Source organism: Aythya fuligula, chromosome 6 (assembly GCF_009819795.1).
Source record: "Aythya fuligula isolate bAytFul2 chromosome 6, bAytFul2.pri, whole genome shotgun sequence".
In the NCBI taxonomy this organism is placed as follows: domain Eukaryota; kingdom Metazoa; phylum Chordata; class Aves; order Anseriformes; family Anatidae; genus Aythya; species Aythya fuligula.
The window spans coordinates 7,469,312-7,483,605 of record NC_045564.1 but is presented as its reverse complement, the minus strand read 5'-3'; the positions used below and the strand labels follow the sequence as shown (position 1 = coordinate 7,483,605).

The following is a 14,294-nucleotide window of genomic DNA, read 5'->3' as shown; positions in this document are numbered from 1 at the left end:
TTGCATGTTGCATTGAAAGAGAAGTGTGGTTAAATTCAAGAAGTTGAAACAGAATTCTTTGGGGAAGTTTTGTTTGTTTGTTTGTTTTTCTGGCATGACTGTATCACATACTAAAGCAACTGCTATGAGAAAAAATCAGAATGATTAAAAATGGACCGTTTCTAATGTGTTTATTTCATTTTTGTCTTTCAGTCTATCAGAGAAGTCACAGGCTATGTTTTGGTGGCTTTGAATCAATTTGAATACCTGCCATTGGAGAACCTGCGCATCGTTCGTGGGACCAAACTCTATGAAGACCGATATGCTCTGGCGATATTTCTTAACTACAGAAAGGATGGCAATTTTGGACTCAGGGAACTTGGCTTGAAGAACTTGACAGGTAAGTGAAACTTATAAATGCAGTGGATTAGTTGGGGAAAAAAAGAGCTTGTTGAACATGTGCATCAATGTCCTCAGTCATTTACATTGTGCAAATAACAGGTACCATGAGAGGCCAACAGTTCTACACTGTTTGAAAGGCTCGTTGGTACTTAATTTCATTCCTTTTCAGAATCACAGCTGAACTTTTTCCAGTACTGCTCAAATGCTATGTATGAAATTCATGCCAAGAGCGTATTTGCAACAAAAAGAATTGTTGAAAGAAACGACACACTTTTTTCTTAGTTTTGAGAACACAAATTTGGTTATTATTATGTTGCTTCAGGTGCTACCTATTTTCTGGCAAGTTAGCTTTGGCTTCCTCAGCCTCAGCTCTTGCTGCTGTGTCAGCATTGCTGCTACTCTCACAGAGGTGGGGGAAAGAGAGGTGGGTGAGAGGGGACACTGGATCTTTGGAGTATTTAATTTAAGACGTCCGCTTTCAAATAAAAAAGTTTATTATATATAGTGATATTTTTTTGAGGCAAAAATGTAAACTAAGTCTATGTTTCTGTGGTCATCTGTAAGTTCAGGGCTGGATGGATAAAGATGTGGGGTAGGTCAGCATTTCATATCTCCCAGATGAGGGTCTGCAGTAACTGGTTTGAGAGATTAAATGCTGGCTAAATATCATATCATATATTGCACTGTAACTTAGAATCATAGAATCATAGAATCATAGAATCATAGAATATCCTGAGTTGGAAGGGACCCTTAAGGATCATCAAGTCCAACTCTCGACACCGCACAGGTCTACCCAAAAGTTCAGACCATGTGCCTAAGTTCACAGTCCAATCTCTTCTTAAATTCAGACAGGCTCGGTGCAGTGACCACTTCCCTGGGGAGCCTGTTCCAGTGTGCAACCACCCTCTCTGTGAAGAACCCCCTCCTGACGTCCAGCCTAAATTTCCCCTGCCTCAGCTTAACCCCGTTCCCGCGGGTCCTGTCACTAGTGTTAATGGAGAAAAGGTCTCCTGCCTCTTGACAACCCCTTACGAGGAAGTTGTAGACTGCGATGAGGTCTCCCCTCAGCCTCCTCTTCTCCAGGCTGAACAGGCCCAGTGACCTCAGCCGTTCCTCGTACGTCTTCCCCTCAAGGCCTTTCACCATCTTCGTAGCCCTCCTCTGGACACTTTCCAACAGTTTCATGTCCTTTTTATACTGTGGTGCCCAGAACTGCACACAGTACTCGAGGTGAGGCCGCACCAGCGCAGAGTAGAGCGGGACAATCACCTCCCTTGACCTACTAGCGATGCCGTGCTTGATGCACCCCAGGATACGATTGGCCCTCCTGGCTGCCAGGGCACACTGCTGGCTCATATTCAACTTGCTGTCTATCACGACCCCCAGATCCCTCTCTTCTAGGCTGCTCTCCAGCGTCTCATCGCCCAGTCTGTACGTGCAGCCAGGGTTTCCCCGTCCCAGGTGCAGGACCCGGCACTTGCTCTTATTGAACTTCATGCGGTTGGTGATCGCCCAGCTCTCCAACCTGTCCAGATCCCTCTGTAAGGCCTTTACGCCCTCACTTGAGTCCACAACTCCTCCAAGTTTGGTGTCATCAGCAAACTTGCTCAAAATACCCTCTATTCCTACATCCAGATCATTTATAAAAATATTGAAAAGTACCGGCCCTAAAATGGAGCCTTGAGGGACCCCACTGGTGACCGCCCGCCAGCCTGACGCAGCTCCATTTACCATAACCCTTTGGGCCCTGCCCGTTAGCCAATTGCTCACCCATCGTATGATGTTTTTATTTAGCTCTATGGTGGACATTTTGTCCAGTAGGATCCTATGGGAAACCGTGTCAAAAGCCTTGCTGAAGTCCAAAAAAATCACATCAGCTGGTTTCCCTTGGTCCACCATACGGGTGATCTTATCATAAAAGGAAATCAGGTTAGTTAGGCAGGACCTACCCTTCACAAACCCATGCTGGCTGGGACCAATAACTGCTTTGTCCCCCAGGTGCGCCTCAATGAGTCCAAGAACCAACTTCTCCATGATTTTACCAGGCACTGACGTGAGACTGACAGGCCTGTAATTGCTAGGGTCTTCTTTCTGACCCTTCTTGAAAATTGGCACAACATTTGCCAGCTTCCAGTCTACTGGGACCTCTCCAAATTCCCAGGATCGTTGAAAAATAATTGATAGAGGTTCCGCAATGACATCCGCCAGCTCTTTCAGCACCCGGGGATGAATCCCATCCGGACCCATGGACTTGTAGGGATCCAGGTGGAGTAGCAAATCCCGCACACGTTCAGGGTCAGTTGGGAGTTTGTCGTCCCCACCGTCCCGGTCCTCCAGCTCAGGGCACCCTGGGTCCCGAAGCCCATCATCGGCATTGAAGACAGAGGCAAAGAAGGCGTTAAGCGTCTCTGCTTTGCCTACGTCATCGTCTGTGAGGAGACCTTCCCTATCAAGGAGCGGCCCTATGTTTTCTTTAGTTCTCCTTTTTCCATTTACATATCTAAAAAAACCCTTTTTATTTTCTCTCACAGACACAGCCAGCTTCAACTCTAGCTGTGCTTTGGCCACTCGAACTTTCTCCCTACAAACACGAACAGCATCCCTGTATTCTTTCCATGACGCCTGGCCCTCCTTCCAGTAGCGAAACACTCTCTGTTTCCGCCTAATCTCCATTAGAATGTTCCTGGTCAGCCACGCCGGCCTCCTGCCCCGCCTGCCTGACTTGCGATATTTTGGAATTGCCTTATCTTGTGCTTCTAGGAGGCATCGCTTAAAGAGTGACCAGCACTGGTGGACATCGAGGCCTTCAAGAGCAGTTTCCCAGGGGACCTTACTGACTAGTTCCCTGAGCAGCCTGAAGTCCGCTTTCCCCATATCTAGGGATGAGGTTTTGGTGGCACTTTTCCTTCTGTCACCATAAATTTTGAACTCAACCACTTCATGGTCGCTATGACCGAGGCGGCCACCAATCACCACATCTCCCACCAGACCCTCTCTGTTTTCTAGCAACAGGTCTAGGAGGGCACCTTTCCTAGTTGGCTCCGTTAGCACCTGTACCAAGAAGTTATCATCTAGGTGCTTCATGAACCTCCTGGACTTGCTCGTGTCAGCCGTAACTTAATAAAGGCCAGGCAGTGGCAAAGTTTCTTTAGGGAGTTCACGAGAAGTGTTTTATTTGTACATGGTTCCTTGTGAAGGGAGGGTTGTCTGCTATGATCATTTGTACTTTTAAGTTTTGGAGTTTATGAAATGGCCTTATTTCTACAAGTGGCTACATGCTGAGTGCAAACACTGATGTGAGCTGGACTTGAACCTGAGTACAGGGAGGTGGGAGCATTTTGAACTGTATTAAGGCACCCTTCACTCCTGACTTTTTTTGTGTTGGTGTATTCAGTGATACAAAAGTGCCTGCAGTTCCCTTCTGTTCAAGCCTCTCTGGGTTGTACAGAGATGCTTTCAAAAATAGGAAAGAAAAGGAGATTTTGACTGTTTTACAGAATAAAACACAATTTTAGCAGACTTTCTGATCAGGTTCATTCTTCTAGTCAGACTTCTAACACTTTTGCTTACTGAGGCCATCGTGCTGATACCAGTGCACTTCCCAAAGTCTCTAAATCCCTGCTGTGCTTCTCTCTATCATTGTCATAATCCAATTTTCTCCTATTCTGTTCCCACATTTTCCCTACACTTATGATTTAGGGTATTCATTATGGCTGCCTGTGCCTTCACATAGCACAGTTACAGCATCATGTACTAATTTTCTACTTCTTCGGATACTTTTCTTGTCTATGAGTCTCAAAATGCTTTGTAAAAGACACTAGGCTCGGTGAAACTGAGACTGAGAGGTGATGTGAGGCCAAGGCCAGGAAAGGACTGGAACCCTTTTCTCTTGGGCTAGAGGCTGTTCTGCCAGGAAGCAAGGGTTGTATTTTCAGTGCTTGTTTATCCATGGCTTTACTGCTCAGTAACATGAAAAACCTTATCTTTTAGGCCCCGGCTCAAGATTTTGTTCATGAACTAGCTGCCCTGTGCCAATGAACAGTTCGTCTGACTCCAGAGGTTCTCTCTGGAAGCTGTTTTTATGTGATAGGCATAACACCAAAACCATCCAGCAAATAGCTTGACTGTCTTTTCAGGTGTTGTGAGAAAGTCTGCCTTAGCCCAGCCTTTGAATCTTCCCTAACATGAGATCATCACAGCCACTTCATCTGATTTAGGTGTTTACAAAGCCCTCTGATGGGATTATTTGGCTCAAAACCTATTGTTGTCTCTTGGAAGAAAAGTTCCCTAATAACACTAGCTTGTCTCTGCTGAGTGCTTAAAATAGCTACCGGGTGCTGCGTATGAGCTAGTGTGTACTTAAAAATACTCTAATATTTTCTAGATAGCATGTGCCAGGGCCCTGTGAGTCCCTACAGCAGCTGTTCTTTGACCATTTTATATACTGTTTAAGATGCACCTGGCTATTTTAACCCACAACCTGCTTCTTGTTGCAAATGCTCTCCCTGGAGAGTATTAATAGTTAAGTCATTTTTGTAACACAGCCTTAATAACTACATAAAAATAAGTGGTGGTTGCGGGAGTCAGTGATGTTGCAAGGCCACAAAAGATCAGCTGTGTCTGGGTCTTCCCTGTGCCTACCAACCGCTCCGTATTTCCATCAGAAACAGCCAGTGATTTGCATTGAATTTAAGATGAAGTTTATGGTTCCCATGAACTTGCATCCATCAAGCTTCTCGTCCACTACAGATTTAAAGAGACCGGCTGTGAGTGGTGCATTCCTTCCACCAGAGTAAAATATAAACGTAACTACTGCCTTGCATGCCCAGAACTATCTTTCCAGGGCTTACGTTCACAAAAGCTCGGGAGGTTCTGTTCTTATTTGTGCATTGTCTGGATGCAGGGTTCCTGATGCTGTTTCAGTCTGTTACTGCACAGTGTTCAAATACAAACGCTACCCCTGTGTCAAATAAATGCAGAGGCTGTTCTCACCTGCAGGTTATCCTATGACTTAACCGGAGGCAGGATTTCATCCCCTTGTGACGTACCATTGCATTATTTTTAGTGTGTTGTTAACAGCTGTGTTTTTATTGTCAGCTATGTCTATCATGCTTTCATATTTAAATGTAACCTTAAATGCTTGAATTTTTCCCCTTAAGCTATAAATGTGTATGTATAAAAGACAACTGTGAAGGCAGTAAGTTTTATCTTGCACAGAAAGCATGATGCAGTTCTCACTCATGATGTCTGTCATCCTGAGAGGGAGTTTTGTTTGTGCAGCACAGGTCAGGAGCAGATCCTAAAATTCATGTGACACTTCCAGAAAGTCTTGCCTATAAAAATCAATTTCTCACTTATTATAATAACTTAGTCAACGATTCCACAAGTGTCAAAAACAAAAAGACATTGAACTAATGAAGAGGCTGCTGTCATCTCAGCTGGACTCATCTCAGCTTGCAGATTCAGCTGCCAAGTAGCCTTAAAATAAAATGCAGTTTTGACATACTGAACGTATTATTCAGGCTGAGATTAGCAGAATAACTGATGCTGAGGGTATGCCACCTTCTTCCATTTACTGCCTATGAGCTAGTGCAAATCATTCCTGTCTTTCCCATGTAGCTAGGCAGTCAACCTTAACTTATCCAATGAAAGGGCATAATCATTGTTCACACTTTGAGTACTCCAAATATAGAGAGTACCTGATGGCTGCATTTCATTATGGCATTTATCTTCATGAGCTGGGAAGGAGGGATAACTCACAAGTGCCAGAACCACTTATGAAGCATCCCATATTTTCTTCTGAGTGAAGATGAGTAGCAGAGATCTACAGCAAATGATGCATCTTTGAATGAGCGGAGATAACGTCATCATCTCCCCTATTGGCCTTGGAAATAGAAGTTCCCCTGGAATTCCTTAAATGTATTAGACTAAAGCAGATTTAGGAGTGCTTAGTTTGATAACACGTAAAAGCAGGAAAATTTGTAGTTTCTTACTTGCTAGCTTTCAGGAATGGAGATAAAAGCTAAATTAAGGCAACTGTGGTTCAAGTGGCAAACGCCTGTTGTAGCCCAAAGGATTTGGCCAGTGATAGCCAAGGAAATCTCATTTGATTGGCAGGAAAGTCACAGGGGAAAGGATGGTTTTCACTGGGTGTAGAAAGTGATCCATTGTAAATTTTCCCTTCTCACAGGTCTTTGTAATATTTTTGTTTGTTTGTTTTAAGTTTTGATTACATTTTTAATCGTTCTGTAAAAAAAAATTGAACATTCTGTGATAATTTTCAGTATATTTTCAATATATTTTTTCCTCAGGAAATCAAAAATGCTAAAGGGTGCTTTGGAGGGGGGAGAAAAAAAGAACGACCACTTCTCTGGTAAAGGTTACTTGTCAGTGATTTTCTATCTTCCTTTTTTTTTTTTTTTTTTAAACAAGGACTGTTCATTTACTATCATTACACTGCAGCTCAGTCGAGATTGAGGGAAGGGCACGGGAGGAGTCATATTTTCTTTTGGTCTTGTTGACTCTGCACATTTGGAACCAAAGGTGCTTTTGGGAATCTTACTTAGATACCTGCCCAGGGCCTGAGCTCCTTTAGCCCCATGTGACTGCACATCAAGCGTTCTTTCAGAGGGGTAACACCTCTGCCTTTCTAGTGCCTCTCCTTGGAGCGCATGCACGTTGCATGAGCCACTGCTGAGTTCACAGTGCTTAGAGGTACGAAGGCCTGAGCATGACACCTGGCCTGAGCAGATGAGGCTGGGATGTGCTGGTTGTGGTGTACTCCTTAATTGCTGCGGCTTCCTACTAGCTGGGCGAGCTGGGAAGAAAGCAATATGTAATTTGCCTCAGGCTTCCTATACAACAGGTGGGCAAGGCATCGCATCTCTAACCTCGGAGAGGTGTTGCTAGGATACGTGAAGGAATGAGAAATTTGTTTAAAAAATCCCTTTGGTACCCTCTGCAGTCAGGGCTGCTGCAGGAGTTAAAATGTTTTGCCCAGAAGAAGCTGCAGTGGCTCAGCGACTGCCCAGGAGTGCTGCTTTCTCTGTGGCCTTGGAGTTGCACAGACCACGGAGGCATTTGTGTCCCAGCACATCTTTGCTGACTCTCCAGCAGGTAGAAGAAAAGAGAGGAACACCTTGAGCACGGCTGTTCTTCCCCTGGGAAAGGAAAGCTCTTCAGTGCTGCGGCACAGCCCCTCGGGGCATGGTGCAGGACCTGCTACAGGTTCCCCTGTCTCACCTGTATGGAAAGAAGGGCCGAGGCTTGTGACTGCCCTTATGCTAATAAATGTGCCAGCTAGCAAGCAGCCGTCTCCCCCGGGACACTGTTAGACTGTCTTGGAAAAAAATTGCCCCACTGCAGGTAGTGCTCTCCCCTGACACTGTCGCATGTAGCCAGGGGAGTCCGGAGATGGATCTCTGCTGGCAGGAGCGTGCAGGCACCTCGTGCCGAGCACAGAAACTCCGACCAGCGTGGATCCAGCCTGCGCCGTGCCAGTTGGCATCAGTGCCTGGCAGCTCTTCCAGGCGCTCCTCGCTGCACGGCTGCAGACGTGGCCCCGAGGAGTCCCAGATAAGGGACCCACGGGGCTGAGGTGTAACCCCCGCAAGCCAGCAGAAGATGGCTCACAGGTGCTATCGAGGCACGTAGGCATATTGGACCCGGCCAGAAATAAATACTGATTTTGAGCTCCATGAGATTTATACTCATGAGTTGATTATGTTCAGTAACAATGGCTGAGCTTTGGATTTTTAATTTCAGCAAGGCTAGAATTTTACAGTCTCTAAAGGATTCAGATATGCTTTTGTCATGCTAAATGGTATAACTAATGTCTGATTTTTTGCAACCTGTTGTTCGCTAATTTATGCTCAGCTTTATTTCAAAGCACTTTATTGTTTTTAGTTCTGTCTCTGATGTTAGAAATGTGCGACCTTGTTTGGAATGATTATGGCAAGGAATTAAAAGAAAAGTAAAAGCTTATAGTAATGATTTATTGGTAAATGTGTTCTGATCAGATGCTCAAAGGATTCCACTGACAGGATTATCTTAAACTCCTGCCTTTGCTCCCTGAAAGCTGTTTGCTGCTTCCCCCCAGCCCAACCAGTATTTTCACATAAACTGTGAAATGCACATTGTGTGTTGGAAGCAGGCTAAAACAGTTTATTGCAAGTCGTTTGCAGATTGTTCCCTGCAAGTCTCCAGTATCACACAACAGGGTAAGGTCACATCACACAGCCCCTCCTGCAGCCAAAACAGGGCTTAAAATTACCGGGAGGAGAAGCTAGGCCAAATCCTTAGCTGGTGTAAAGTGGCATGGTTCCTTTGACTTTGTAATGAAATGAAATTCAAATTGCCCCTTGCTTTCTTCAGTGGATAATTTAATTCACACTTTAATTTATAAGTTAACTAGTGCCTAACTCCCACTTAAGCCCTTTTAAGGATGTTGTATTCAGGATGCTCTGTCAGGATTAATACCAGCTAATGATAGCTGACTCAAGGCATGTCTGCACCATGCCGCGGAGCTCTGTGTAGGACCTGGAGCTAGCATCAGGCTGGCTGGCTTTAGAATTAGCGTAGCTGCATCACTGGGGTCCTGTGCCTGGGCTAAATAACCCAGCAAGGTGGACCCAGCAGGTTGCTCCTGCCTGAGTATGGTCCCTGGAAACAGAAGCACCTTGTCCTGGATCTTAATTAAATGGCTGCTGCGTGAAGGGGAGTGGAGTGGGTAGAAGGATGGGGAGACTAGAGCAGATAGAGGAAAGCCTTCCCAGTGCTATGGTAACCTGCACCTCTGCTGCTTTCTGTTGTGAATCACCATCTTTACAATAGAGCCAATAACGTTTGCCACTTTAATTAGGCTGCTTTTGAGAGTTTGGTATGAAAATGTTAGTCAGGGAGGACCTGAGGTGATGTGGAATTTAGCTTGTAACACCGTCAAATGCTAGTTTCAATGTTACTACACAGTACATCCAGGTGTGCTGCTATTGTCACCTGAAAATGCCATGTAAAATAATAATGTCATTCGTTCCGTCTTTCTTGGCAGTTTTTCCTTTTTACCTCTCTGCAGTAGTTCTCTATCTGTGCGTTTTTCAATTATGAGGTAAGAAATTCTCCAGATTTCGGATGTGTGAAACACCCTTTAGCTTTTTTAGAAATATGGGCAATCAAGATAAATCCAGTAATGCTGAAACCTTCTAGTAATGTAGTAGCTTTGCCTGACTTCAGTGACTTGAGAGCTTTAAAAGCACAGGGACTTCTCTGGCCACATGCTTTGCAGGGAGTTAAACATCTGAACAGAGTAATTCCTCCATTTCAATCACATGGGTCAGGAATGGGTGGCATTTCAAAACATCCAAGTTTGGCAGACAGATCTGTGCTGAGCTACACTATAACTTCAGTAAATGCAATAAGCATTGCAGACAGGAAGGAATTGTGTGGTTTGTAGTGGCAGCACTGCTGGAAAGATGCAACCCAGCTCCTGCGTGGGACAGAAAGGAGCTGTATGCCACAGCTCAGGCCAGGGTCTGATCTAGACTAGGTCTTTTCAAATGGAAATCCTTGTCACTCCAGTAGTTTATCTTCTTCAGTTCGGAGAAGAAAAGAAGCATTAATTTCAGCGCTTTAATTTTTTTTTTAGTAGTTTTTGTCTTGTTCTTTTTTTCTTCTCTCTACAGTCTCTTGAATTCATTGATTTTCTTACTTCCTTCTGACAGGCCACAGCTGACAAGGAATTTGGTGCTTCGGTAGCATAACGAAAGCCTTGTGTTACGTGGTGAACGTAACCTGCTGGCACTCCCCAGCTAAAGGGCAGGTTGTAGAGTAGGCAAGTTCTGCTGCCGCAGGGCTGTGAGCTCTGAGCCACTGGTGTGGCAGTGGGGCTGTGGGGTCTAGGGCTCAAAATGGGAATGAAGCTCTGGGAGTCAGATGCCAAGTTTCATGTATTTAAGTAAAGATCTGGGCCTCAGCAGAAAGCATTTCAGTGGCGTTGCATCATACAAGGCAGCGTATGCCTACAGTGCTGGATTTAAACCTGGTCCAAGAGTGTGAGCTCCCTTATCTAGCTTCTCCAGGAACCTGGGGTTTAGGACACCATTCTTTAAAGCATTCATCAAGTTCAGAGAAGATGGGATTGGGCCCCTAGGTTTGCAGTGTGGAAATAATTGATGTTCCTAGGATCAGAGTCTGTTTATTTTATTGTCATTTACTACTGAGGGAGGTTCCCTAGAAACTTTATAGGGTAGAGACCATAGAGGTGATGAACAGAAGGCTGTTTAATTTACTGCATCTAGCTCCCGTGAAGCCCCTGCAGACAGATGAGGCAAAAAGCCCTCCTGTACACTTGTACAAGGACGAGGCTGTCATGGAGCCTTCACTAGTTGAAGGAGGCAAACACTCACCTTCTGCTTGGCCAGCTCCATCCCAGGCTGCTTGTTCCTTCCCTGCACACACACCTAGCCCATGCAGTGTCACAAATCTCAGCCTAGGACTGGTCTTGTCTAAACCAGCGGGGAAGGTTTTAACACGCGTGGTTCTGCAGCAGCCACAAAGTATGGCAGCGCAGGGCCAGGAGCGAGCAGCAGGTCATTAAAAGTTTATCCAGCACTGAGTTTGATCATACAAGCTTTGGATATTGGGCTGCAAAAGGCAAATGCTGCTATTAGGAGGTTGCGTTGTGTAACTGACAGTTACAGTTGTTTCCAGAGCCCCTTTTTGGCCTGCCTCTTTTGTGTTCCCCGCCCTGCCCACAGCAGTGGAAGGCTAACAGGGGCAGCAGTTCTGGACAGTTTGGAGTGCTGTGGTTGAGGCTCTGCTTTCTAAACACTGAAACACAGAGCCAGCTGCCCTGCACCTCTGCAAAGCTGCTAAGACAAATGCAGAGATGCCCAGGAAAAGATAACCTCGAGGGCAACATAAAACCAGAAATACTGTCGTGTAGAAGAAGGGAAGTCACCATGCGAAGAGAGGTGAGAAAGTGGCAAACACCCAACCGTGGCCCCACAGCCTAATGGCAAAGCAGAAGCACCCACCTTAGCAGTAACTGCGTTACGGATGAAGGAACAGGCAGGCTGCACAGGAACATGGCTGAGACAAAACTGGTGTAGTTCCCTGCTACCCCCCAGTTGGTCCCACCTGCTTTGTGAGGGCTTCTTTCCATGCAGAATGAACCTTGATTGGTGTGAGGTGACAGCGGGAGGCAATCAGAGCAGGAGGCAGGTAATGGGTGTGGATGCGGAGCTGTCGGGGGCTGTAGGGACCCGCCTGCAGGTGGGGAGGGAGGAACAAAGGTATCACATGAGGAGAACACGCTGGAGGCCTTTTTCTTTGATGTTTGGAAATTGCTCTAGGGGCTGTCTTCTCTAAAACCCTTTTGCTTTCTTTTTTCTTCTTCTTTTCTTCTTTTTTTTTTTTTTCCTTTTCCTTTTCCTTTTTTTCCCCCTTGGTGAAACTTTCATAGATGTGCTTTCATTTCTTTAAGGCTTAGAAGAGAGGGTGTCCATCCAGCCGATCATCCTACAAACACCGTACTTACGCTGGGGTTCCCCTGGGAGCTGGCTTCTGCTTCTGCCCCTCAGAAGTAATGTAGCCACATGCTTTGAGTTTGAAACCACAGGTACCCCTGATGTGGGAGCACGGAGTGAAGGGCAGCATCAAACACGGTTCTTGCTGCCTTGCTGGAGAGATGAGATTGTGTTGCTGGGTGGTTTTTTGTGTGTGTGTTTGTTGTTAAATGGATCAGCTAGGCATGCATTCAGATGGATGGTAAAGGCTGCAACAGCTCTGGGAGCTGTCACCAGTGTCTGAACAGAGTGCTGCAGTCAGTCAGCTTCAAAAATGGGTAAGGGGCCACGGGTAGCTGAGGGCAGGACGCAGAGGCTGACTGGGCCTGGAGAATTCAAGATGTTTCTGCCAAAAGTATTTTTGGACACTTTTTTAAAAAATAGAAATCTGTTATCGGGGAAGTTTTCTGCAAGAATGGAGGATCTTAGAAAGGAGGGAAAAATGATGAAATAGTCAGACACCATCTTTTACATGTATTTTAAAATGAGCACACATGGCTTATAATAGTAAATGGCTTTTCATGCTTTTTAATATAGTTTAATTTGCATTTTCAACCAAATTGAAACTTTTGGTGAAAAGTAACTGAATCTTTTGTAGACTGTTTTCTGTCAGATTTCAGCTTGCAAAAGTATCCAGTGTTGGCTTCTTTACCTGGCTTAAGGAATGAAGGGTTTTCGCAATCCTTGAAAGCATTTAGAGGCTGGAAAAGTGGTTTTCTGCTCATATTTCATCCCAACATCAGTCATAAGATCCTTGCTTTCTTGTAAGAGTGTGTCCAATGGCACAGCCATACAGAGCAAGTTTTAAATGAGTGAGTTTGGCCACAGGTTGTGGTGCTGGTGTATTGACTTGGAGTTTTATGTGAGCTACCTGCTTTTTGGCAGGGATAATTGTCTTTTAACAGGGCTGCGTGCTGTGGTGTCTGAACTTACCCCAGTGTTCTTGCTTCAGACTACTGTGGTGTCCCTAGAGCGTGCTGTAATCACTCATGGGGTTACTTGTGGATGCAGAGCCCTCGTGTACGTGCTTCTCACACTGGGATCCCAGTGTGTCTCTGGTTCTGGCGTAGGGAGTGGTTGTTACTGATTTGGTTTGGTTTGGTTTTAGCCAAAGCAACATCAGAGAAGTACCCTTGAGATAGTGGCAAACTTTGTGCTGAGATTTAGGTCATGGCTGAGTTTATTTCCTGGTCTGAGAGCCCAGTCCATATCCTGCTGAAATTGTTCTTTACTTGTTTTATACAAGAAGCTAAGTGGAAAAAAGAGGAGCCAGGTTTCTCCTCTCTGCTAGAGCTAAAACAACTGTGTTTCATTTCCATGAAATAATAATGATTCGTTTCCCCTAATATTTGAATTCCTTACAAGCTTTAGTCAGCTACAGATCCTTTGCACACTGTTGCAAGCAATGGTAATAGTAATTAAATAAAACGTACTGCAGAAAATGTTAAGCACACTGCTGGCTCTTCTTACAGACTACAACACTGCTTATTTATTTCTTTATTTCTTAGGGCTATGCTGCCCTACAGGTAGGTGTAAAAGCCCTGCTACCAAGGGTTGTCTCCGGCTGGCTGTTGCTAGCAGTTCTATGCGGGGACAGGCAGCCACCTTCGACCAGCGCTGACAGTGAGGTTGTCTGAGCTCTAGCTGAGTCTGTGCCAGGGAGAGGTAGGGCGGTCAGAGGTGGAGGGGATGGTTGGTCAGAAACACTACAAGATGGATTGAGTGGATCAGGACTAAACTTGTCTTTATTCTTTGCCCTTGCAGGGTTATGTAGGAGTTTTTAAGTGATGCTATTATGGCCACGGGGCAGGGGTTTTCCTCTCCTGCTGAGTTAATGATTACTTACAGAAACCATGCTTCTGGTGGCCACGCTGAGGTGGTGATCCAGGCCAGGTGCAGGTGTGCACTGCAGTGTAGTTGTGAGGTAAAGGTGATGGTGATGAAAAGCTTTAGCAATGACTGGACTCAGAGGCTGATCTTTAAATGAGGCTTTAAGTGAGACTTAAAAGCAAACATTGAGCTAAAATATGCATAGGGTAAGGTTGCAAGGGCATCTTCCTCCTCAGTGTACATGGGAAGAAGAGCTGAGAGGGATATTTTAATGGCTGTGACTACATAATGGAGTAATCCCAAGGGCTGTACAGTTAGCCCCATGCGAGCTCAGTAAATCTCACTGCAGCCCCAGTTTCATTCAGGAGCAAGACTTCTGCATGTACAGAGCTGAATGGTTTTGATTTAATATTCAGAAGCATTCTGCTTCCCAAATAAAGGTAATATTTTTGCTAGTTGAGAGATTTATTAATATCTTAACTTGGCGTTAGCTTTAGCCTTTTTCTTCTTCCTTTTCTTTAA

General features: G+C 45.2%; 1 protein-coding gene across 1 annotated transcript in view; it reads left to right on the top strand.

The window, feature by feature from the left end:
- Nucleotides 1-14,294, top strand: part of ERBB4 (erb-b2 receptor tyrosine kinase 4) — a 568,512-nt gene that overhangs the window by 283,059 nt on the left and 271,159 nt on the right. The window contains exon 3 of the mRNA XM_032189886.1: nucleotides 193-379. Coding sequence (XP_032045777.1) covers nucleotides 193-379 — 187 coding nt within the window. The remainder of the gene's footprint in view (nucleotides 1-192; nucleotides 380-14,294) is intronic.